This window comes from Hyalella azteca, unplaced genomic scaffold (assembly GCF_000764305.2).
Source record: "Hyalella azteca isolate HAZT.00-mixed unplaced genomic scaffold, Hazt_2.0.2 contig16205, whole genome shotgun sequence".
In the NCBI taxonomy this organism is placed as follows: Eukaryota; Metazoa; Arthropoda; class Malacostraca; order Amphipoda; family Hyalellidae; genus Hyalella; species Hyalella azteca.
In genome coordinates, this window is record NW_025946032.1 from 26,295 (window position 1) to 50,427 (window position 24,133).

At 38.8% G+C, this 24,133-nt stretch overlaps 2 protein-coding genes across 3 annotated transcripts in view; one reads left to right on the plus strand and one right to left on the minus strand.

Annotated features, from left to right (window-relative positions):
- The window catches only part of LOC108667195 (neuralized-like protein 4), a 27,989-nt gene extending 26,228 nt beyond the window's left edge, over positions 1 to 1,761 (plus strand). Inside the window, 1 exon segment of the mRNA XM_047884788.1 lies at positions 234 to 1,761. Within this exon segment, the coding sequence (XP_047740744.1) occupies positions 234 to 519 (286 nt within the window). The 3' untranslated portion in view covers positions 520 to 1,761.
- A 1,827-nt stretch (positions 1,762 to 3,588) lies between these two features.
- Positions 3,589 to 14,606, minus strand: LOC108667197 (DNA repair protein Rev1). Of its 2 annotated transcripts, none has more exons than XM_018154190.2 (12): positions 14,513 to 14,606; positions 14,116 to 14,159; positions 13,802 to 13,916; positions 13,015 to 13,130; positions 10,850 to 12,687; positions 10,029 to 10,161; positions 8,826 to 8,979; positions 8,309 to 8,481; positions 6,674 to 7,711; positions 6,011 to 6,449; positions 5,329 to 5,545; positions 3,589 to 4,578 (listed from the first exon to the last, which is right to left on the minus strand). In XM_018154190.2, exons 1-12 carry the CDS (start codon positions 14,538 to 14,540, stop codon positions 4,452 to 4,454), a joined length of 4,422 nt encoding a protein of 1,473 aa, XP_018009679.2. In that variant the 5' UTR covers positions 14,541 to 14,606; the 3' UTR covers positions 3,589 to 4,451. The 2 variants fall into 2 exon arrangements, with proteins under 2 accessions (XP_018009679.2, XP_047740745.1); XM_047884789.1 differs by lacking the exon at positions 14,116 to 14,159 and adding an exon at positions 14,197 to 14,269 and having other exon boundaries at positions 13,802 to 13,843; positions 14,469 to 14,606.
- Between the last annotated feature and the right edge of the window lie 9,527 nt (positions 14,607 to 24,133).

Genomic DNA, 24,133 nt, shown 5'->3' on the forward strand with positions numbered 1-24,133 from the left:
CGTTTCTAGTCAACATTTGGTTGATGGTTTTTATTCATGCCTCCTGATCCGAGTTGCTCCTAGACTGTTTTTATTGGCCTGCATACTAGGCACGTGCAGCAGCCAATTTAGGGCAAAAACGCTTAGCTGGGAGCACTCAGGGCTCAAAGAACGGTCTTTCTAGGAGGTAGTTGAAACGCATGCTCTTCTTATTGTCTGATTCGTATGTTCATAGCTTTTTCTTCCATGTGCAGTTTATTGGAACGTGGTTCAGGCCGCTGCTTCAGCGGCCGCGTGATGCTGCAGGTCGCTGTCAAGCCCGGCGCTTACAAGAAGCTCGAGTGTGATAATGAGACTTCGGTGGCTGCAGCAACCACAGGCGGCGCTCCGGCACCTCCGACCGCTGCTGCCCCATCGCGGCCCAACAGGAGCGAGAGCAAACCACACACACGCGTCCAGTGGGTCACCAAGGAGCGCGGCGCCACGCAGCTACTGGCGCTCCTCGTCGCCGTCGAACAGGTTGACAAGTCCACGTCCTAGTGATCTTCTCCATTATTCGTGGCTGTGCTTTGCATGTAGCATTTAAATCTTGCGTTGTCACCTGACTTAAAGTTAGGGACTCGAATCGAATGCAATTTTTATAACAATTAAAATCCATTATGCTTATGACGAGAACGCTAGTCAAAAAAGCAAATTATTTTTTTTTTCATGATTCTAGAGCAGTTAAGGCGAGCGAAAAATGGGTCAGCTTCGCAATCTTTGTACTGATCCTGTAGATGAAGCTAACCTTGTCGTTCATGAAGATGGAAACGAATCTAAACAGCAGGAACTATTGGAATTCTAGTTGCATATGTTAAAAACTAGTTTCGATGAAAAGGCTCTCAGCTGACGGTAATATCAAGCTACTCTTCAGAATCTCGCGTGTGTAAAAAAATCGAGTAAAGCCTGGCTGCAAATGAGAGTCTAACTCGAACGACTGCAACATTGTTATCAGTTAGCCTCTAATTTATTGCGTATAACCTGGCGACAATTCGGAAAAGGTAATGTATCCGATAAGCTTTTCTCTTGACACCGATTAGCATAAAAATTATATTCATATCGATTCTCACTTTGAATGCCGTGATTGGCAGTTAAGGCCGTGAATGATAACGACGTCAATGGGTTGCTCTACATATTTCTTTGGTTATTTCAGATAATTTTTATACCACACGTAATTTCCTCTTACTTATGCTGAAGGTGTAGTTTATTCAAGTCCCAGCCTTGTTTACATTGACTCGCTCAATTATACGTGCATTTTATCTGCATAATAGTATACCATAGTGTTGTTGTCATTAGGAGATCTTCAGCGAGCTCTTCAAGTCAAACGCGAGTCATAATTGTTCTTTCTTTTTTATAATGAGCTGTCATCCAAGTATATGTGATGCAACTGACCAATTTAAGTATTCCTTTTAACTATTTTGTTGATAATTTACGCCTTTGCCCCTTTCCATTCAATGTCACGAGCATTCCTAAATGCGAATGTCGTGTTAAGCGACTGCCACCTCACTATGATCTGTTGTATTTCTCCTTCAGTAGACTAGATGTTAGTTAGCTTGTTTTAAGTGAACCTGTAGCATGGATAGACATTATTAAAACCCATATTAACGTTATTTCGTAACGTTATCGTGATTTTAGAAATCGATTCGCTAGTGTGAATTTTGAGAGCGATTTGTCTGTCAACTGGTCATTCAATCTGGTGCTTATTCATCTTATTATATTATTAACCACATACGTGGCTGACACCTTCTGAGTGTCATATTCAATAATGATTGCCCTGCACGAACTAAATACATCCCGAGACGCCCACCTATTCTTTAATATTCTTAGAAACGTTTGAAAATATTATTTGTTTGCAAAAGCGAATTAACTAAAATTAATAGCTTCAGGATTTTTTTTGTTGAATTCTTTCCTGGTATTTCCTTGAATACTTGACCAGGTGGGAAAGGTGTGTGATCCCAAGTCAAAGTAGTCTTAATATGAACGAATAAGTGGTAGAAACAAATCTATTGCGATCATTCCAAATGTAGTTGTTGTTTCAACTAATGTTTATATATTTAGTGCCGATTTATTTTACTTAAGTGTGTACTACGAACTTGGGTGCTTCGATTTGAATGTATTCGCGATACGCTATAACTTTACGAATTCAAGAAAAGTCGTATTAGAACCCAGTTCAAGTATAGACCACTCTTGATGGTGATAACTTTGTTGGTTCATTTAGAAATGCATTCAGTATTTGATTCTCATAGATCTGTATGTAAGTTCTAGCAGTTGATAGCTTCACCCTTTTGGTTTAAAAACTTTTTTTTTCAACAAGTTAGTAGTAGATAGCGTATTGAGATGTTGAAGACCCACCTTGTTGATTGATTTCATTCGCATCTCTCAAGACATGTCAATAATCAAATGGTACAATTTCTGGTTAGCAACTGCTCGTATAGAAGGGACTTCCATCAGGTCAGGAATAAATGTGCCATCATCGAATGGCTCCTGTCATGAACCTAACAGAATTTCCTCTATGTAGAAATATTTGAAATTATGTGCATAATTCATTACTGAGACACTAAGACTGAGCACTAAAGTATCAAGTTAACTCGAATTTGAATCAATGAAATTAATTACTATGGTAAACGGTAATACTAATTATAAACGCCCGATTAATTTCCTTAGATCCCAGCAGTTCCGCGCACTTTGAGTGGGTATTACGTCGAATCGCTCATTGGGAGTCAGAAATACTTGTTTTGCTTATTATAGTTTTGGTTATCATAGTGACAATATAATAATAATAGCGGTTTCAGCGTTTATTAAGCCGTAGACCAGTCGCCGATTCTTCATCGCAGAACATTCACAGCTTCTTGCGGTCTCGAACACGCATGCCGCTACTCCAATTTTGCTGTGCTTAACCGCCAGGCCTCCTCGCCGATTCTGACCAGAAACAGGCGCAAAGAGCTGGCTCAGCTGGGCCATACTTTAAAAAAAGTTAAGAGATCGTAAGTTCATCAGCCAATCATCGACGGCCTTTCAAGCAAAATCCACCTATCATAGACAAGCAAAATAGAGCGTAAGTACTTACGTTCACTTAGCGAGTTTTGAAAGTATGGCCCCTTGCAGGGCCCGAACCCGCATCTCTCTGCTCCACTTCTGGTACTCTGACCTGTAACCACTGGGCCACCCACAATGACCAATAACAATATTTACCCACGCTAACTAATTTGAGACAATGATAGTCATTATGCTTCTCTACTGCGAAGAATATTTTAGCAGGTCATTCGTCTAAACGTTATTAATGTGAGTTATTCATTAGTAAAAATTACGATTTAAGTATCGAGGTTGTTTAAATATAGTAGACATGTTGGTGCTAATGATTTTCTATTATTAGTTTGTTTATTTATTCTTGTCTGCAGAATTTCGTGTATATTTGTATAGACTCTAAAAGCTAAAAGGTTTCAAACTAACAATTGAATGCCTATTTTTTTCAGATGAGATTAGCCAACTGCGTGCGAGGTTTTTGTGCCGCCCATGTTAATTTTTTTCGTACATGCTTTGGTTGGAACACAGACATAATTACCACATAACGCTAGTTTAATTTTAGTTTTTATTTGTCGTAAACAGTAACTCTTAACGTATGCTTCAGTGATGATCCAGACTTGACCAGCGTCGTGTATTGTACTAATTCTAAGCTGCCTTAATTAATACCTGTTGCGCCTACAAGCTGAACAACGCCGACATGGTAGCTTAAATGCGGGAACTAATTGTGGAGTCCAACTTCAATGTTAAATTTTATATTGCAAGTTACAAATGCAAGGAAAATATGTAGTTTTACTGTTCCTTGTTAAGCATTCATGCACGGGCTGGTGGACAATGAAGACGTCTGGTACGAATGCCTGGAGCCTTAGACCAACGGTATCCACATTTTTTACACATTCAGAATTTTAAGAAGTGAAGCACATATATGAGGTGCGTATTGCAGGTACAAAGCAATGAAAAATAACGCCTTTTTCAACGAAAATTTTCGTTCTAAGTCTAACTGTTCAATGTTTGCCATTTCAATTGAGCTTTATCGATACGGGTGATGTAACACATCTATTACAATTGTACCACGAAGTTGGCAAACACGCCCTTCTTAATCCTAACTAATCCTAACACGAATGGAGCATAAGAAAATTACACTTGGGGGCAGTCTAGTCTCCATAAGTGACTAAAAGTATCAAAAATAAATTTTGCCATAGGTAATATCACAGTTTATCACAGTCGTCTTTAATCTCGCAATTGTCGATTGGTGAACGGCACCGAGAATGGAACAGCGAGTTGTTGGTTCCCCCAAGTAAGCCGAGAAGATTATTCGATGTAGCTTTTCTTACGCTGTTACGAAGTTCACAGCGCGGCCGTCGGTGCAGTTTCTAGTACGAGTCACTGACTCCAAGGAGGACATGTGGTTATCAAGAGAAGAGCTGAACTTGAAGAGGAGCCCCATACTCGCGCACCATCACTCGCTGCAGGTCTTCGACTAGACTGCGGTACGTGGCCCGCCACGCTGCGCCTTCAGCAGCCATGCAGCCGATTTTCCTGTAAATCGACGAGCAGGCATTAAGCTCTCAAATAGAGGATTGTATTAATACATCATATCGATTAAAAACATTGGTACTTCTAAATTTGAACATCCTTCGACTGAAACACATGTATTCCAGTTGAACACTTCCTAACATCCGAACGCTCTGTTCAATTATAACACAAAAACGCGTGACGACCGATGTCGTTATCCCACTTTTTTCCTTGTTGCAGTGATTGATATTTACGAACTATCTTATGCCAGTTACAACTACTATTTCTTAACAATCAATGAATTACCAATCTTTAAATATACAAATTGTACTAGCAAATCAATAGCAGATATTTATTCCATGTTCGTACTATTGGCAAAACATTTCGGTGTGCAAACCCCTAAACGCCACATTTCACAGGATGCGGTCGATCATCGGCGCATAAGTATACGAGTCGACAAGAGCAGTTGCTTTTCAAGATCAATTTTGTACAGGATTTGAAGCCTGCACAGTTGGGTGTTTCAACAAGAGAACCTTCAGGGTGGTGCTGATGCCTCATTAACTTCATACTTAGATGTGATGGTAGGTAGATCTCTACATCACCAGGCCTTTCATGTTTTAGCAAGAAAATCTATGCAAGTACAAATTCGACCGGATGTGTTGGACTACGATGTTACAATAAGGTGATCATAACGAATTACTAGACAGTATGAAAATTTCAAATCCTTGCATTGAATCCAAGAACAGTCCTTATTTCACAAAAAATAAAACTGACCTATAAAGTAACTTCAGGAGACAGTCGAGCATTTCGAGCTGCTTGGCGGCCGCCAGCCCGCAGAAGTATGTGCTCAGAATTTGCCCATCTTCTTCACTTGGGGCGGGAGTCGAACAGAGCCATTCTTTGATGAGGTTCCGGACTGAGGGAAGATCCGTCTCCCCACACAGTGAAGGCTTTTGGCCCTCGGTCACAGGAAGCGCACTGTCACACGACTCTGCAAATTTTAGGCATTTTCCACATCAAGGGAAAAGACTAAGTGTAACAAATTCCGCACTACTGAGTGCAAACCAAAACTAACGAGCTCAAGACAGGTGTTATAATGGTTTCTTCACCCATTGACAGCTGTTGAATCGTGCAATTACGAGAATAGAATTGGAAAATTACTTGTAAGAGTTGCCGTATCATTCATGCCCCAGAAATTTTGTATAAAAAGACACTGCACAACTTTTTTTTGTACCGTCATTGATCAATAATTTTACAACGAAAGGGAAAAATTCTCAACTTTGTAAAAGTCAAAACTTTTTTAATAATTTGTGTAATTATTAACTTTACAACTATTCACATAATAGCATGTTTTGCAAATGTTCGAGTATTTCATCATTAAATAGTTTAATCAAACGCACATAATAGAAAAGCAACTTTATCACATTTGAAAATACCTAAATCAACAATATCTCACCATCATTGAGCAAAGGAGAGCTATTTCCTTCAATTCCGAAGCAAGAAGCTTCGTTGCACACAGAAGGGATTGCTAGAAGCGCGATTTCGTTGCTAGCCATTCCTCCTCTCACGACGCTTTTTTGCTGGATACTCGAGCCTATTCTTCGCGTGTCACATTTGGGCGGTCGACCTCGCCGTCTTCCTCGTTTGTTGGGCGAGGCGACGTTTTTCCCAGCCGCTTTGCGAGGGGAAAGCGACCACAGGCCAGACTGCTGGCCTTCCCCACGCGGTCGCAAAGGACTGATCTCAGCCCTGACTGAGGTGCTAGCCACCGCTTCGGGCCCTATAGTCTTCCTCGGTGATGTTAGTCCGTGCAAGACTTTTTTCTGACGCTGATAATCCCGTTTCATTTCTTCCTGTAATTCTTCAGGGAGAGCTTGAAGGAAACTCGAATCAATCTGAAATAAGTGAGTGGATCTCTTAAGAATTTGAAGAAAGAACATAAATATTATGCCGACAGTAAAATTAAGTGGGTAGGGCGAAAACGTGTGCCTTCAGCATGAAAACGTATGCTTCAAGATCTTTTAGATTTGAAATTGCAACAAGAGATCATAAATCTAACATCCTGAAGATAAAATAGGCAATACAATCAATCTTTTTGCACTCAGACCAGAGTTCTCACTTGAGATTGATTGATGAGATTTTCATCGTCTCGTTCGTCTTCGGGACCTCTGGGGGACATATTGAGAAGCTCGTCAGAAGCAACAGAAAAATCGTCATCTAACACCTCGGGACCTGCAGATGCTGCAGCTGAAACATCACGCATCAAAGTCTCTCCATTCATACTCTGATGGACGTTGGAAGATTGTGCACGGTAGCCAGTTTTTTCTATTTTAGTGTCAAGCATTTCAACCTCAGTTCGTAAATTTTCAGGCTTGTATCCGGAAGGGCCAGCTTGACTTGAACCGGAATTCGAAATTTTATTTTCGATGTCATTTGTATCAAGACGTACATCCTCGGAGATGTCAAAAGTGTCTGGCGCCAAACGACAGTGGTTTGCTACAACTGGTATAGTGTATCCTTGTTGTTCATATTCCGCAATGATTTGCTGTCGCAAATCCGACGGTAAAGCCAATAGCACATCAACGTCAAGAACTTTTGATTCAGTTAATCCAGACGAGATATTTTTGGAATTATTTATTAGATTTATTACTGATTTTGCGCTGGGCCTAGCAACCCGCTCAATTTCGTCTTGTTTCCCTATGGTATCAATTTTCACACCAGGCTCAGTAACCTTGTCATCCTTCTTTTGCTTCACTAAAAACCTCATGATTGCAGTTTTATCTTCTACAGCACATGCTTTATTTTTCTCCAGCTTTGATACTTGGATACCAACACCTCTGAAGTCACACCAGGCCACCTTAATCTGAGCCAGCAACTTTAACGTCTCCTGCAGCAGAACTTGCGCGTCATCCGTGGGCCGAGTCAGGGGGACGCTCTTCGTTATATTGTCACACACGCCGTGCCCCATGAATTTTGCTGTCTCCCGAGAGGCTTCTTTCGAGCGAACCTTCAGCTTGAGGGAAATACATCGGCCTTTTACATCAATGGATCTCAGTCGCTGTGAAACTTCTTCGCACAGTTGGCCAAGGAAATCCCTGGCATCCACTTCGGTTTCAAATCTTATGCCATAGTTCACTTCCGCCGAGACTGACTTGCGCTGGAAATGTCAAAGAAATATATCAATAACTTCATCAAGTGGTATATAAAAAACCTAGTATTTATAACACCGTCGGATTCTTCAGTCTAGGAAAGTGAAGCCTTCACGATCGACCGTGGTTTAGTTCAGTGATTTTTAGAGTTGCGGAATTGTACGAGCCTCATAATCAGATATTAAACAGTTCAAGAAATGTCCAGATGGCTGTTTGACATGTTTTAAAATGTGCGTAGCTTCTTTGTATAATAGATCGCCCAGATTATTAAATAGATACATCCTTGAATAAAGTCTGTTTCAGCCTATGATTTCATCTAACTTTCTCTCATGTTTTACCGTCAAAAAGTAATTCAATTAGAAGACACCTACCAGCATCATTATGATCTTTTGAATTTAGTAAGGTCGAATTTTCTATCTTTTAAAATATCCAAGATGTCGTGAACCAATACCCTGAACATGATCACTTAACTAGTCTCCTGATCAGGACCAGAACACTTGTCTTACTATCAGTAAATCTTCAGAATGAATACCTAACAACGATTCCAACACGCTAGTCTTTCACATGTCCCATTGAGGCTCTAACAACCGAGATTATGCGCTCACGATGTGGTGCGAGATGACGGGACGATCGTCGATGCCGTTGCAGAAGCTAAGGAGCGTCGCGGCCGTGCGGCGGCCACACACGGCGCTAAGTCTGCCGTGTGACCAGCTGCGCAAGTCGCCGCAGGTCACAGCGCCGGCCTCTCGCAGCCGCTCGCTTAGGTTCCTGCCAACGCCTGTGAGTGACATCAAAGTTAATACATGCAATGACCATCAAGTAATAACTATAGACAAACTTTAGAATAATTGCAACTATTGAGTTCATGGTAATAAATATTTGAATATTGATCAGAAAAATTTTGAATAACATAATAACTGCAACCGTCTCATAAATTGAAAATGCAAAAAAATGTTCCTTATTTGGAAAATAGTTTTCTTTGACTTTGCACAAGTTATGCACTCATTTGTTGCAGAAATATTCCCAGTACTTGCATACGGCGTTTGCAAGCCCTCAAACACCAGAAGGTTCTCCCCCGAACACTAGAAGCCCCCCACGAACACCAGGCGGTGGCCCACTTACCCGGCAGATCCCGCAGCGGCAGACTTTTGAGGTGGTGCTGCAGCGCGACACCGTCGAGGTAGACGTGGCCCTGCGGCTTGGCGAGTTTGGTGGCAAGGCGGGCGCTGAGTTTGGATGAGCCTAGGCCCGCTGAGCACCCACATTTGGTCACCCGCTAGGCAAATAAAAATAATCAACCTAGACCTCCTTTACTACTACTAATACTAGTCTCTTTTGTCTCGAAAATTACTTACTCGAAATGAACCAGAACAACTAAATATGATGACTAATTTCCAGGAAAAAAATAACGAGACAGATAGGGTGAGATGTTCAAAAATTTTGCACATTTCAAAATTTTGTGCCAAATATTATACAACGTTCCGCGACAGTGAAATTAGAAACCAAAAGTTTTATAGCGATACGAGACATTGAATTGTTATTTAGAATGAGGTATTTCACAAAGATATGAGACACAACAAGATATTTTGAATGCGCCCATCAAAAATGGACTATTAATTCCTTAATTGCTAATGTGCAGTTGGCAGATTTGGCGATATAAGGCGCCCAACACAACTCGTTACTGGAAAGACTTGGCGATGTAGTGCCGGCTGAAAAACTTTCATGTCAAGTGATTATGTAGGTCTCTCATAACGTATTAAGTTCGGTACATTTTAAATAATCGAGCCTATCGAGGACCGTACGAATTCAGCACGCGTTACATCAGCTTTATCCAGGTCCTTCAAATTTGCAGTTATTTACAGTATGGGCATTAGCGATGCCATTTTACTCATAATACTACTTTGAATGTTGAATACTGACAAAACGTAGCTTAAAATATAAAAAAATTCCCAGAATTTCACATCAAGGATTAGCATGTGTGTTACGTTATGTTAGNAATACTACTTTGAATGTTGAATACTGACAAAACGTAGCTTAAAATATAAAAAAAATCCCAGAATTTCACATCAAGGATTAGCATGCATGTTACGTTATGTTAGTTTGGAAAAGATGTAAATTCCAACAAAATTGTGAAGCTCCAATTTTGTCCGGTACGGCTTGTCTCGTCTTGGTAGGTATCGGACCCGACTTCTACAGAGTTAAACACTTCCTTGATTTTTATTGGTTATTGAGAATAAGAGTTTTAGTCTCATCTAGAATAAAATAAAAATAACGAAGCGCACATGCTTACATCAACTGTAGCACAAAGCAATTAAATTATCTTACTGTGACGTGATCTCGGATGCAGGCGGCAAGGAGGGAAGGTGTGGCACCGTGGCTGTCGCGCAGCTCCCTGATGATGTCGCTAACGTCAGCGTACAGTTCATCACAACTCACGGCCTCAATGCTGCGACTATAGCTGTGTGGCGGAGCAGAATATAAGATTGACGAAAACTATTGCTGCGATTTATAAAGACGAGAAAATTATGGAGACAAAAATCTGCGGGTATTGCGCATTATAAATAGTTTACTGCAGTGACTTGGAAGAAAATGCAGCTATGTTAGGTCTCAAATGACCAGTCCACTAAGAAACATTCAAGTGGAAGAAACATTCTGGTAATCTCATTGGAAGGAAAAAAGAAAAGGTGACGGATGAAGAGCAGCAGAAACAAAAAGAAACAGATGAGCAGCATCAGAAACAAAGAAGGGACAGGTAAACAGCAACAGACATGAAGAAGGAACAGGCAAATATCAAAATAAATGCAATATCTATTAGGTCGAAAATTACAACAAGGAGCGATAAGTGAGCTGCATAAAATAAAAAGAAATATTTATTAATTTAGAGGACAGGTTAACCACAGGTTAAGAGGACAGGTTAAGGAAAGTTAAGAGAAAAACAGACGGGATAAATGAGCTGCGATGCTCTAGATGAACTAAACACGCATCTCAAGACCATTTTATCACGTTAGGAGTAAGATTTCAACATATGGGAGCCTCCTGTTTATTGAACTAATTGCAACAACATAAGTATTTTATTATTAATAAATAACTCAACTCTCTAGGATAAGTGTTATAATACAACAATCATGAGCAGAATTCATGCATACCTGGCCACGATATCATAGAGTTGGAAGGACACTTGTTTGTAGCCCTCGAAGTCATAAGGGATGGTGTGTAGGTCAGGGCAAAGCTTCAGAGCTGCCCCCAGGAACATCCCGTTAGATACTCCAGCCTTGCGTGCCTCGTAGCTGCAGCATGCAATTTCTGACAGAGAGCTCGACGAGTCTAATAGAGTCGTTCGTCGGTTATCGGATTTAATAAAAGTTTCATCTCCATCAGTTTTTGCTTTGAATTTTTCTGCATCAATTAATTCTTGGTTGTCAGCCAGGTGATTCTCCTCCGTGTGTTCAAATGCTTTGAGAATAGAAGCCTCGTCTAGCTCTGAATAGTCATCCCAATCATCAAAGCCTTCATCTATATTATTAGAGTTTTTATCTTCTGATATGCGATTCTTTACATTGGACGTTATCGTTTCAAATGAATTAAGCCTTCCAAGCTTGTTCGCAATTTTATCGTCTATATTTTGGCGCCTTTGCTTAGTTTGTTGTCGTTCTCTGTATAATTTAAATTCAGCATGAATGTCAGCACCAGGTCGTTTATTAGCCCGATTGCCTTTAGCGTGAGTTACAACGACCGGCTTGCCCAGCAGGTCTGGCCGATTTCTAAGGCTAACTGACACGAAGAAACAATCCATATCTATGTGCATTATTATGCGGTCTGATGGCTGTGGCATCTTAGCTTCCGACACCTGGCTGGAGTCATCAAAGGCATCGCGTCCATTGGGAGTTGCTTGAAGAGAAGGTGTAGCAGCTGATGGGCTATGGAGTTCACCTGACGCCTTTTGTTCAAGTAAATACTTTTTGAACATAATTTTACCTGAATCATCACGAGGCTTCTGCGTCAATTTAATGACATAATCTTTGAACATAGTCGCCATGGTGGATAGATGATGAAGTCGAGAATTATTATAGAAATCAGCTAAGAAATTTGGATTACTTGTATTTGATGGATGGTCATACTCGCGATTACTAGTATTTCTCTGTGGAGGCCGTGCAATGTTGATGAATGGTTCTGATGAACCACTTGGCATTGGCGGTTCGGAAGAAAGCAGATTTTCTTCACTGGTATAATTTGACACTGAAATGTCATTTTCCACAACCATAGGACTTGAGACACAGTCTGGATTCTGTTCTTTGATATTTGCTTCCCCGCGATTCCCTGGAAGAGAAGTGACTCCAGTAGAAAACTCCTGAATGTAGGAATGTTCACACTCCTGGTATGAATTGTCAGAACTTTCTTCCTCCACATCTGGGATTTTAGATACGAATGCTCCATTTGCCCCGGCAGAATTGGACATCAGTTCACTCGTGCCGTTGCAAGATCTTGATAACGTAGGTGAATCAGAAGCAGCATAGCTTAATTGATTTGCAAATTCCTCTTCTGATATTCCACCTGCACTGCACGTTTGAATAAGTGTTGAACTTTTATTACTATTTGAAATATTATTTTTTGTGACGTGCAGTTCAAATAAACCGGAATTTTGATTAACTAAATCTGAGTTTATTCTGGCATCAATTAATTTAGTATCATCAGGTCTACTAGAACCATCAATATTCTGTTCAATTTCCTCGTTCTCTTTTTCTGTTGCTTGAGTTCTTACTTGAACTCTGATGTCATCTTCGCCCAGATTAACACAAGATTTAGTATTGCTAATTATGGAATGACTCCCAGTAGCCTCATTCGTTTTACTGAAAGCTATTTTTGGCTGCACTGAGCTCTGCTTGGTGTAGAGTAAATAATTAGTGTAGTCCAACAGTCGCCCCGCTGCCAACGAGTCCACAATCCAAGAAGCTTTCACAATAAAGTCAGTGTTGAGTCTACGCACCTGAAATACAACATCATTCATGCAAGCCTCAACAAATACATTCTCAACAGTGAAGATAGATTATAAGGAGTAAATTTATAAGAAGCATCTCTTCATTTCATATACATGTTAATTAAAGTCTTCTATTTGGTTTAGATTATTTCTCAATTCCCAATATTTGCAATTACCAAATTTATTTGAAAACACACAATTTCTGTTACTAATTAACTACTAGCTTGCTTAGTGGCTAACACTGGTATCACTATGGAAATTTCAAGCATGAATGAAGATTCAAATTGAAAAAGACTAAATATTCAACTTGTGTTCTCACGGTCTAGAAGTAAATACCTTGGTATGAGGAAGGTTAGAAGCAATAATGTGTGTTGTTCGTCGCCTTGAGTAATAGTGATGAAATGTGCCGCCATTGCTCAGCATGATGCGCTTCAGCTCCTCAGCGGATGGCTCTGAAGGACAAGTTATACTAAAGAAGCAACTATTTTTAGAATAACAACATGAATAATAATCCTTTAAAAAAAATAAGTACTTCATTCAAAAATGATTATATTGAAGTATTGCCTATCCATATCTTTACTTGAAATCATTTCAACAGTTGTTTAATGTGTTTTTGATCTATGAACCGATATGTAGGTATATAGGATCCAAAAACCCTTTTCAGAAAATACAATTGTCTTTGTAATATCATATGTAGCATGCAAAATTTATCAAGAAATTACAGCCACGTGCCAACAATAATTGAGCATTCAATCACTTTTACTTAGAAAAAAATTAACAATGGATTCAACTTTTAAAAAGATACAATGTTTCCAATCAAAAATTATCAATGTCTCAACTAATATATGAACTGTTTTTTAAACGTGCATTGTGATAACATTTTAATAAATGAGAAAGGCACATGTGCAAAGCATGGATGCAACAGTAATTCTACTTATTTTAATTAGATAATCTTACAGGCCAAACTTCTAAATCTACCAACAGAACTGAAGTTTACTTCAAAAAATATGAAAAATGTAAAATAGTTTTAGAAAATATTCAATAATGAATGAAGGTCTGAAAACATTAAATGAATTTATGAAGGTCTGACATAGCTTGTGTAACTACAAATGAATTGGCTTACCAGTATAGCCATTCACAAAAATGGCAATGCCTGCAAAAATACCAGAATTTTCAGAGCAAGCTTCCTGTTTGCACTGCCCCTCAAGTTTCAACAGTTTTGTGGCCATGTAACCACCCTGTGAAAATGAAGACATAATGAGTATCAAAGTACGCATATTATATCAGAAAAGGCTATCCAGTATTACCTATATTATATCATGTATTATAGACATGTTGCTTTGCCAAGGCATTTAGTACCAACTAAATTTGATAGCAATAGGTAGTTCTGACAGTGATAAACAAAGCAACAAGCTTTTAAAGGAATACATTACTCACCCATTCTTCAAATCCATTCCCATGATTCTTTCTTCGCTTTCTCCCACGATCACTTCCAGATTTGTTTGACATAGTGAATACCAGAATTTTCAGAGCAAGCTTCCTGTTTGCACTGCCCCTCAAGTTTCAACAGTTTTGTGGCCATGTAACCACCCTGTGAAAATGAAGACATAATGAGTATCAAAGTACGCATATTATATCAGAAAAGGCTATCCAGTATTACCTATATTATATCATGTATTATAGACATGTTGCTTTGCCAAGGCATTTAGTACCAACTAAATTTGATAGCAATAGGTAGTTCTGACAGTGATAAACAAAGCAACAAGCTTTTAAAGGAATACATTACTCACCCATTCTTCAAATCCATTCCCATGATTCTTTCTTCGCTTTCTACCACGATCACTTCCAGATTTGTTTGACATAGTGGGTAAGCACTGTAAGTACTTATAAAACTGATATACGGTACTCTGCTCAAAAAAACATGTTAATGCATTTAAAAAGTTAAATAACATCCTAACCAACTTCAGTTTTCCAAGAAATATGAGCAGCTTGTAAAATATTTGTATTTATTGCCTAAATTGAAAACAAATGGTACCAAATAATGAAATTACACATAAGCCCATCATGGTACAAACTACCATATACATAAGTGTACATCTGGCTAAATTCTACAGGGTGCGCCAGAGAAACTTGTTTGAAAAAATTCCCGCGCTGTGAGTAGGGCGGGTAGAGGGGCAAGAGTTGGCGCATCAGGAGGGAAAGTTCCCAAGTTTGTTTCTTCCTCCAGTCAGTTACCATCATGCTCTGGTCTAGAGGGCAGCAGGTGATGTCCATAATAGGAATCTGTTAATAAAGCTTGTCACAGGAACATGATCGAGGAATTTTTCTTCCAAGTCTCGAAGAAATGAACATTAGGAATGTGTGGTTTCAGCAAGATGGAGCCATAGCACACACAGCACAAGACTCAATGAATTTGTTGTGACAACAATTCCCCAACCGCCTCATCTCTCTCCAAGGCGATCTCCAATGGCCGCCACGCTTTCAAGATTTGACTCCATGCGAGTTATTTTCAGGGTTGGTGATTTTTTTTATTCTTTTTTTAAATCAAAAAATAAAAAATCAATAATTTTGTATTTTTTCATGATTTTTTATTTGATTTTTTTTATTTCTTTTAGCTTTTTTGGCTTTTTGAAATGTTATTTTTTATGTTGCAATCAGCCTACTAACAATAACAGTATATGGATCAAAATGGATGGCTAAAAAGGGCACTTATTACCTTCAAGAATGGCCATGGTGGTGTTTCCCACTTTGGGACTTTTGGGTAAACAATTAGTGATAAGTCTATTCATTAGCTTTGTAAAATTTGTATGGAGCAAGGTAACAAGCTAAATATTGACCGTTTAACTGGCTTCAATATACAAAAACACTTCAGGAATGCGGATCTTCTACACATTGAATAGTCACATAACAGATATAAACATAAACATAAGAGATATAAACATAACACATTTCTCGAGCTGATAGCACAGTGCACAACACTGTCAATAGATCTACTAGTTTTATGTCCTATAAATCTACCAGACTCTACCCTCTAAACACACTAACTAGTAGTGACAGAGTGACTGACTGCACTGTACCCATTTGATTCAGACCAATAAACCAAAACTAAACATAAAGTGAACTATAACCAAACCAACCTCAAACGACTTGAAACAAGACTAATGTTATGAGAAAAGCTAACACTGTTTGAAGTAAACATGTGTACAATGCAAACATTTTATTTCCATTCACTGCATTTATTTATTTTATAAATAGTTTTATAATTGTAATTGTTTTGTTTCTAGTATTAAATTGACACACTCAAAGATTGAAATTAAATATTTTAATTAGAATACTCATATTAGGGTGAAAAATCTTTCTAATTGCCTAAAAGGTCAATACAATCTCAACCTCTCAATATACAGGGTGGGGCAGAACCAATTGAGCAGTTTTGAGGCGCAATATAAGAGTAATAAAGGTAAAGATTACTTGTGTTTTCAAAACAATATCTGGAAGATGGTGGCCATTAGCTGCAACACACTGTTGGAGTCGTTCTTGGAGGAGGGAGCCGTGACAGTGAATTCCTAATGCTATGCTTCAATGTTGCAAAATTTCTTGCAGCCCAGGATGGAAAACATTGTTGAAAATGAAGAATTGGGAGACATGTGGTTCCAGCAGGATGGGGCTACAGCTCACACAGCCCAAATGTCACTCAGTGGCCTGCAAGGTCACCTGAGTTGAGCATTTGCGATTTCTTTCTTTGGGGACATCTAAAAGAGGGTGTTCAGAAGTTGCACTCACACTCTACCACAGCTAAGGGAATGAATTATTGCAGCAGAGGTTATGGCCATACCTCACCATGTGTGAACGTGCTGTAGAAAACTTCTGAGAACAACTCCCAACAGTGTGTTGCAGCTAACAGACACCATCTTCCTGATATGGTTTTCAAAACATAAGTGCCGTCAACCGGGGCTACATTCAGAGTACTGTTAGTAATAGATGAGTACACTCTGCATGCTTCAAATGTTTTAAAATTAAGTTTTATTCCAAGTGTCCAGAGTAGCCCCATTCGCTGGGGCTACTCGGGACACTATTTTTTTTGCTTCTGGCACCTTACGAATACTATATGGATTTTTTTTGGAGAAACCACGTGATAGCCCTTGCAAAGAGCTTTGAAATGAGCCTAAACTCGTTTATGAAATGTTTCATGGTGAGAAGTTATGAATGAAAAACGTTTGAAATCGTCCTGAGTAGCCCCGGTTGATGGTATTCTAAATGGTGTGTTATACTAACCTTGAGGAAAATAAACTTTCTTCTTTATGTACCTCCATAACTTATTTATTTTGCCTCAAAAGTGCTCAGTTGGTTCTGCCCCACCAAGTATAAGTTAGCTAACACATTTAAATTGTATATAGTACCGTAATTAATATATAACAATTAGTCAAATAGTTAGTTAAAGACTACTTATAGCCTTATAAGAATTAGCTAAGCTGCTATGTACAATGTATTGCAACACTTGATGCCTCTGTACCAAAAACATCCAATTTATTGAAACCTAATACACACTATAGGCAACAAGTTTATATTCAAATTTGTAATAGTACATTTATACTAAACCATGAATAACAATACCTCAAAATAAATTAAGAACTGCAACTCAATATATTTAAATATATAAAAAAATTGAAAAAAAAATAGAAAAAAATCATAATTTTTGTATAAAAAATCAAATGATTTAATCACATGATATAATCAGTTTGATTTAATCAATGCCAACCCTGGTTATTTTTATAGGGTTATTTGAAATCTCTGGTTTATGTCAATCAACCATGGACCATAGCACACCTCATTAACAACATTTGCGACGCCATTGCCAACATACCGATTGATATGCTGCAAAGAGTGGATACAAATTTCAAAAATAGACTTCATCAGTGTATGTGCAATGGGGGTTGCCATTTATCCATTGTCATTTCCAAGAATGTATGAAAAAATTGGGATATTGTTTTCTCAAATAAAAAAGAATTTAAGACAATAATTGAAGTACATAGTTTTGTTTTTATCAACCTTTCAAATTAGTAAGTTTCTCTGGCGCACCCTGTACAAATAAGGCTCATCAAAAATGTAATTCTTGTATGCTTGGTCCTTTCAATTTATGTAGTCAGAACATGAACAATTAGTAACTGAATACTGTGAGCATGAAAATAAGATAGGTCTAAGAGTAAGACACATTCACCTACACCTAGTGCCAGCCAGGTAAGTTGTCACAGCTGACGTCCATGCCCTACCTGCCCATACCTGGCCAACCATGCGCCTCACATACTAGGAACAATTAGGATTGCAATCACTAGTGTCCCAGACACAAACTATTATGTAATCAGCATATAATAGCACATTGACAGTATTGAGATGAGGGGCATCCATCAACATGTGGTTGAAAAGCAAAGGACTCAAGACACTGAAGACAGCACCCTGAGGGCTGAGGCACCCCAGAAGATAGCAGGAGGGGGTATGACAGAACTCCATTGACTCTTACACAAGCAGTGCAAGATATCAAATATTCATGCAACCAATAGCCCATTGCACCACCAGTTCCAGCCATTGCCAACTTATAGAGCAGACCATCCGCCCAAACCTTCTCAATTGCCAATTGCAAATCTATATACACAACCAAACATACATCCAAAGCAACTTGAGCCAAGCAAATATGTTTCTCTAACTGAAGCAAGACTGTCAGTTGTGCCTGAGTTAAAAACTACAATGGCTTATGTGCAGTGTGGAATTCTAGAGGGATATTAAATTAACCAGTACCTACAGATATCACACTGGAAATCAGGACCTGAAAGCTTGGAAAGGCCAGGAACTTTCAACTTTCAGTCCATTATATACATATCCTATCTCTTTCCAGCTGTGATTGGTGATGGGATTGTGAAGAGCTTTGATTGGTTGTGCCCAAAAGCCTTTCCAGCTGTGATTGGTTGTACCCAAAAAACCCTCCAACAAATATGGTACCGTATATGTATAATGCACTACAGTACTGGTTAACTTGATACTTAAACTAACTTGACTTGATACTTGACTTAAACTCTATCATTATTACAAACAAAGGGCCTGAAAAATTTCAAAAAATTCATAAAATAAAATAAAAAATATCAATCAAACAAGAGACAACTAAACAATATTATAACAAATATGAGGTACCATACAATTGGAACAGTTGGTCCACTTTTGATCCTCGTTTTCCTTTATAGTCAGTCACAAAAAGTCTTTACAGTCAGGAAAGCTTTCCACCTTGGGTGGAAAGCTTTTCAATAAGTGAACTTCCATTCTTAGCATAAGCCTTATGGAAAGAAGGGATATAGCCTATAGGTAAAGTACATACTCCAAATAAGCAGCCACTGAGCCATAAGACATTCTAATAATTTACCAAGACAGGACAGCAGTGTGATCACTGTGATGAAGCAATATTTCATATGAGATTGATAGCCTTAGATCTTTCATGGGATTCAGGATTGGCTATGTAAATTTTAAAGCCTTCCATCATTTCATAAAGTTGAAAGAATGCCTAGCTGCAAGCTTTGATTGTATAAAGTCAAAAATTGGTCATAATCATGATTATGTTCATCAGAAAGGGCCTTTAGAAAGCTATTGGGCATTTGTATTTTATCCTTGCCTGGTGTAGTCATTTGCATGCACCTCTGCCGCCTCATAGTCATAGCCTTGCCTGGTAGTGGTATAGTCATCTGGACCTACATGCACCATTGCAGTGATTGCACCTCATAGCTCAGCTCAGCACAGCTCATTCCTACTGAAAGGGCAATTAGTACTAGTAGTCCCTGGTTGATTTCAGGTTGGCTTCAAACAATAATCCCATGTACTTTGTAGATCTGCAGACTGCAGGGGCTTGAAAGTCACCAGTTATCTATTATCAACAATAGGGTTACTAGGGTACAATACATAGCCGTAGACCAGCAAATCAATCTCAAATCAGCCCTAGAGCCAATATCAACATAAATCTTATAAATATTGTCATCCTGGGCTCCTGGCATAGGGCACCTATGCAGCTGTCCTCCTTTTCTATGATGATGATGATGATATCTTTTTCAGGTGTTGTAAAGGTCCCCAAACAGGTCAGTTGTCACACCTGTACATGGCAATTTCAATGCTTCTTTTCAAGTTTGCTTAGTCATCACTAGTTCTATGGTTCCAAGTGCAGTTAACTTGGCATGGCTCTAGCTTCACAGTGTCCCCATCCGGCCGGTACACGTGAGATAGGTGATTACGGCCTTGATCACATGGTGCTGCTCCTGTATTATGAGGTTGCTCCCTCCCAGCAAGATTTGCACTGTCAGAGTTTGTATGCCAATATTTTGCAAAGTCCTTCTCATAAGTTGGCAGGCATTATTATATCAGGCACATTCAAGCAGAAAGTGGTCAATGGTTTCATCAACATTGCAAGTGTTGCACAGTGTTGAGTCTATCATTGAAAAGCAGTGCAAGTAGGCATTTACCCCAGCATGTCCAACTCGAAGACTGGCCAGCACAATAGATGCTCTACAAGATCTTGCATGTACCTCCTTTTCTATTGACCCATCTCACCTCACCACAGCTGACAACGTAGATATTTCCTTACTGAAAATCCTTAGGCTAGGCAGCATGGGATAGAAGTTTAGAACTATTTGGCAGTTTTAAATACAGCCAAGGGCAGCAACTATGGATTTGTGCCTATGGCTTTTAGCACATAATCCCTTAGGATACTCTGTCCGGGGGAAGGCTTGCGCACTGAAAGGAATATAAAAGAAATGCTGGTCTTGGCTCTAGGGCAATGCTGGCCTTTTGCATCATTGCATGCATTCCGTAATACTAATACAAGGCTTGTTTTTTCAAGTCAGTATCATTTTAGAATTACAAAAAGGAGTGCAAAGTAAAGGATATTGCAATAATTTTATTTTCACATGAAAGCCTGTATCTTAACAGGCATAACTTTTCTACATAATTTCCATGAATATTGAGGCACCAGTCATAATGTGGCACCAGTTTTTGAATACCCTCCTGATAAAATTCTGCTGCCAAACTTGTTAACCACTGCATCACAAATGTTTCGACATGGGGGACAGAATTTCATTCTTTGCCTATTGATATGCCCAAAAAATATAACTCAGTAGGTACTCACTGCAGTGAGTGACAGAGAGTGCATTTTTTGATCAATGAAAACTTGAGGTCACAGTCACGGACAGACAGACAGACAGACGGACGGACGCCGGACAGACATGGCGAGCACAATAGTGCATTTTTTCCATAAATGAGAAAATGCACTAAAAAGGTGGCGTTTCTTTTTGAGGTTGATTTCCAGTTACAGCTTTCCAAATATAATTAGATTTTTGTTTTTTTCCTCTTTGGCCTTCACTCTTCCCATTTGTGGTTCATTATTGTTTCCACCTCCATCATCAATATGCAAGACCACAACACAGCTTCTTCTTCATCATGGATTGCATCCTCATCAGGCTCATCCTTGACATCATCAGATAGAAATCCTCATAGAATAGATTTATAAGTAGGTACTAGGTACCGTACCTAGGATCTTCTATATTGTCATCTTCAGATAGTTCCTCCAACCCATCTGATTCACTGTCAAAATTTTCTGATATTATCATTCTCTCCATGCATTTTTCTTTCAGTACAATGGGCTTCGCTCGTTTCGAGTAAAACATACTAGCAGCCTCAGGTAGCATGTTACGCAATGATCCTGAAAAAGAATAACTACAATGAAGTTGAATAAACAAACAGTTGAAACTTGAAAACAATATCTCCTTTGGGCTTTGCAGAGGGAATGAAAGGATAGCAGTGATTATTCTGTATGAAGTTTTCCTGATAATATTCTGTATGAATTCCTGATAATATTCTGTTTTCCTGATAATATTCTTCTTCTGTATTCTGTATGATATTCTGTATGAAGTTTCCTGATATGACAAAAATAGCGGTATTATTGCAGATTAACTACATCCAAAAAAAAGGGTGTTTTTTTTTTTTAATTATTTGTTTTTTGGGGTGTAGATTACGAATCTGAAATCCATTTTTGGCGGTCGGCATCGGAAAACCGATTTTTTGCAATAATACCGATCACACGTAGCGCACGACATCTTGAATGAAACTTACCCGTTGCACTGCAACGGGTAACGAAGACGAAAATGTTACCCGTTGCACTGCAACGGGTAAAGAAGACGAAAATGTTGCCCGTTGCACTGCAACGGGTAACATTTTCGTCTTCTTTGTCCATAAATCTGGAGATACATTGCCACATCGAGAGATCACAACCTAACGCCAACTCGCAGGTTGGGTTGGTTCGCCCAGGTTCCTTTTAGATCAAAATGCTATCTAAAAAAAGGAACTTGGCTGACTTAACCCAACCTAAGAGCTTTTTGTAAAATTTCGATGAACAATCCGACCCTTTATATAAAGGTGAGTGGGTAACGTAAGTTACGTAACCCCCATGTTAGTAAATAAAGGTGAGTGGGTAACGTAAGTTACGTAACCCCCATGTTAGTAAGTCGCGAAAAAAATTGGTTTTCCGATGCCGACCGCCAAAAATGGATTTCAGATTCGTAATCTACACCCCAAAAAACATATAATTAAAAAAAAAACACCCTTTTTTTTGGATGTAGTTAATCTGCAATAATACCAAAATAGCTATCACTGTTCATTCAAAAATTAGAAACAAAAAAATTTATACATAGTTTTATCCAGGCTTCCAGCTTCAATGCCCAGATGTACTTTCAAATCCACAATCGTTCATGGCACCTTGGCTTGAGCCCAACTGAATTTCCAAATCCACTTGATAAATACCAATAGCTGAACAGGAGTTAGTGAAATGTCACCTCAATTAGTCAATAGGTATCTGATGTAGGCTTACTAAGTTACTAGGCTATGCAATTAAATACTTAGGTATACAGTACTTCATTTATCAGTGAATATACGCAATTTTTTTTAACATTTTCTCGCCTCAACGTCACCTGGTTTATCTTCCATTGTGCATCAAATTAGGGACAGTTAGTAACTGTCCCTAACAAAATTGTATCTGTAACTGAGTTACAGATGCAGTGTCGCACACCGCAACCGAATAGAATTTCATGTATGGCGGCGAATAAATCTTTCGCCCAAAGCATAAACAATTCAAATCCAGGACCTCGGAACTGTACTGAACATGACTAATTACAAACCTTAAAGATCTTAGGTCTATTTATAACTGATACGATAACAGAACTAACTTGTCAAAAAAACCATGGGCCTATTTCTTCAACGCCGACACTTCTATTCTATATCAGAACGTCACGGAAGTTGGCGGGCAACTGATGAGTGACGAACGAATGTAAACAAACCGCTCATTCACTTGTTGAGCCTTGCATAGCAGTGTACTCTGAAGGTCAGATGGGCTGCTGAGCCAAGAGTGCGAAATATTTCCAATACAGGTGTTTTTTTGAAAGGCGACTTGAAAGTCCAATTTGGCGGTAAAGGGTTAACTAGGCAGGCGACAGAATTTTATCAGGAGGGTATTCAAAAACTGGTGCCACGTTAAAACTGGTAAAAATAAAATTATTACGATATCTTTGCACGTCTTTTTTTTAATTCCAAAACGGTACTGACTTGAAAAACATGCCTCATATATTGCTATTGAAGGAATAATAAAACACGTTAATCAAGAGCATCCATTTCTATGGAGGAATAAGCACCAAGATTCTTCGATGAAGTTGAATACCGATCCGGACGCTAAGCATTTAACCTTGCAGTGCACATCCCGTGATTGCTGAACCGTGGCAATCAAAACTACAAGCGAAATCGTATATTCACGAAGTACACATAAGGCAGGTAGTTCGGGACAAATCGGATTCGAAAATTTTGGAGGATTCATGTACGATAGATGGACTGGTAAAATGCATGGTTGAACTAATATTAGTTCAACCATGTGTAAAATGGTCGTAATGGAATATAAACCAAATTTCTCCAAAAATTTACCGGCACAGCAATACTCATATGAATGCGATATCCATGAAAACCTTATAAATAAAAGACGGGTAGCTCGTTAAAATTTATTTTAGGCTATGCAGTTAATTTGAATCAAAGAACAAGTCGACAGAATTGAAAAAAAAGTATACAAGAAAAAGCTCATTTAATAGCTGAACGTCAGTTCAAAAGGTAATATCATAATGCCTAAGGAATGCATAAGTAAATAGGGACAATGCCAAGTCAGGCTGGGGAGTGCCATGCATTCAACAAACATTTAACTGCAATTTATAATCAAATGACACAAAGAATATAACAAGTACACGGAAATCGGTTAAAAAACCATAACAAAAAAGCATGCATAATCATTAAAACTGAAGGACGGAACATTTTCATTCATCACAAATACACTAAATAAATACAGAAATTTGTGATCGCCGTACGCCGGGAATAAAACTCGACGCGGTCATGCTGGGGT

Bases quoted from the DNA above. Each gene is read 5' to 3' on its own strand.
- LOC108667197 (XM_018154190.2), bottom strand. From the start codon at position 14,540: ATGTCAAACAAATCTGGAAGTGATCGTG. The intron at 13,131-13,801 runs GTAAGCCAATTC...CTTGTCCTTCAG, and splicing joins TTTTGTGAATGGCTATACTG to AGCCATCCGCTGAGGAGCTG. The intron at 7,712-8,308 runs GTGAGCGCATAA...TGACATTTCCAG, and splicing joins CCGTCATCTCGCACCACATC to CGCAAGTCAGTCTCGGCGGA.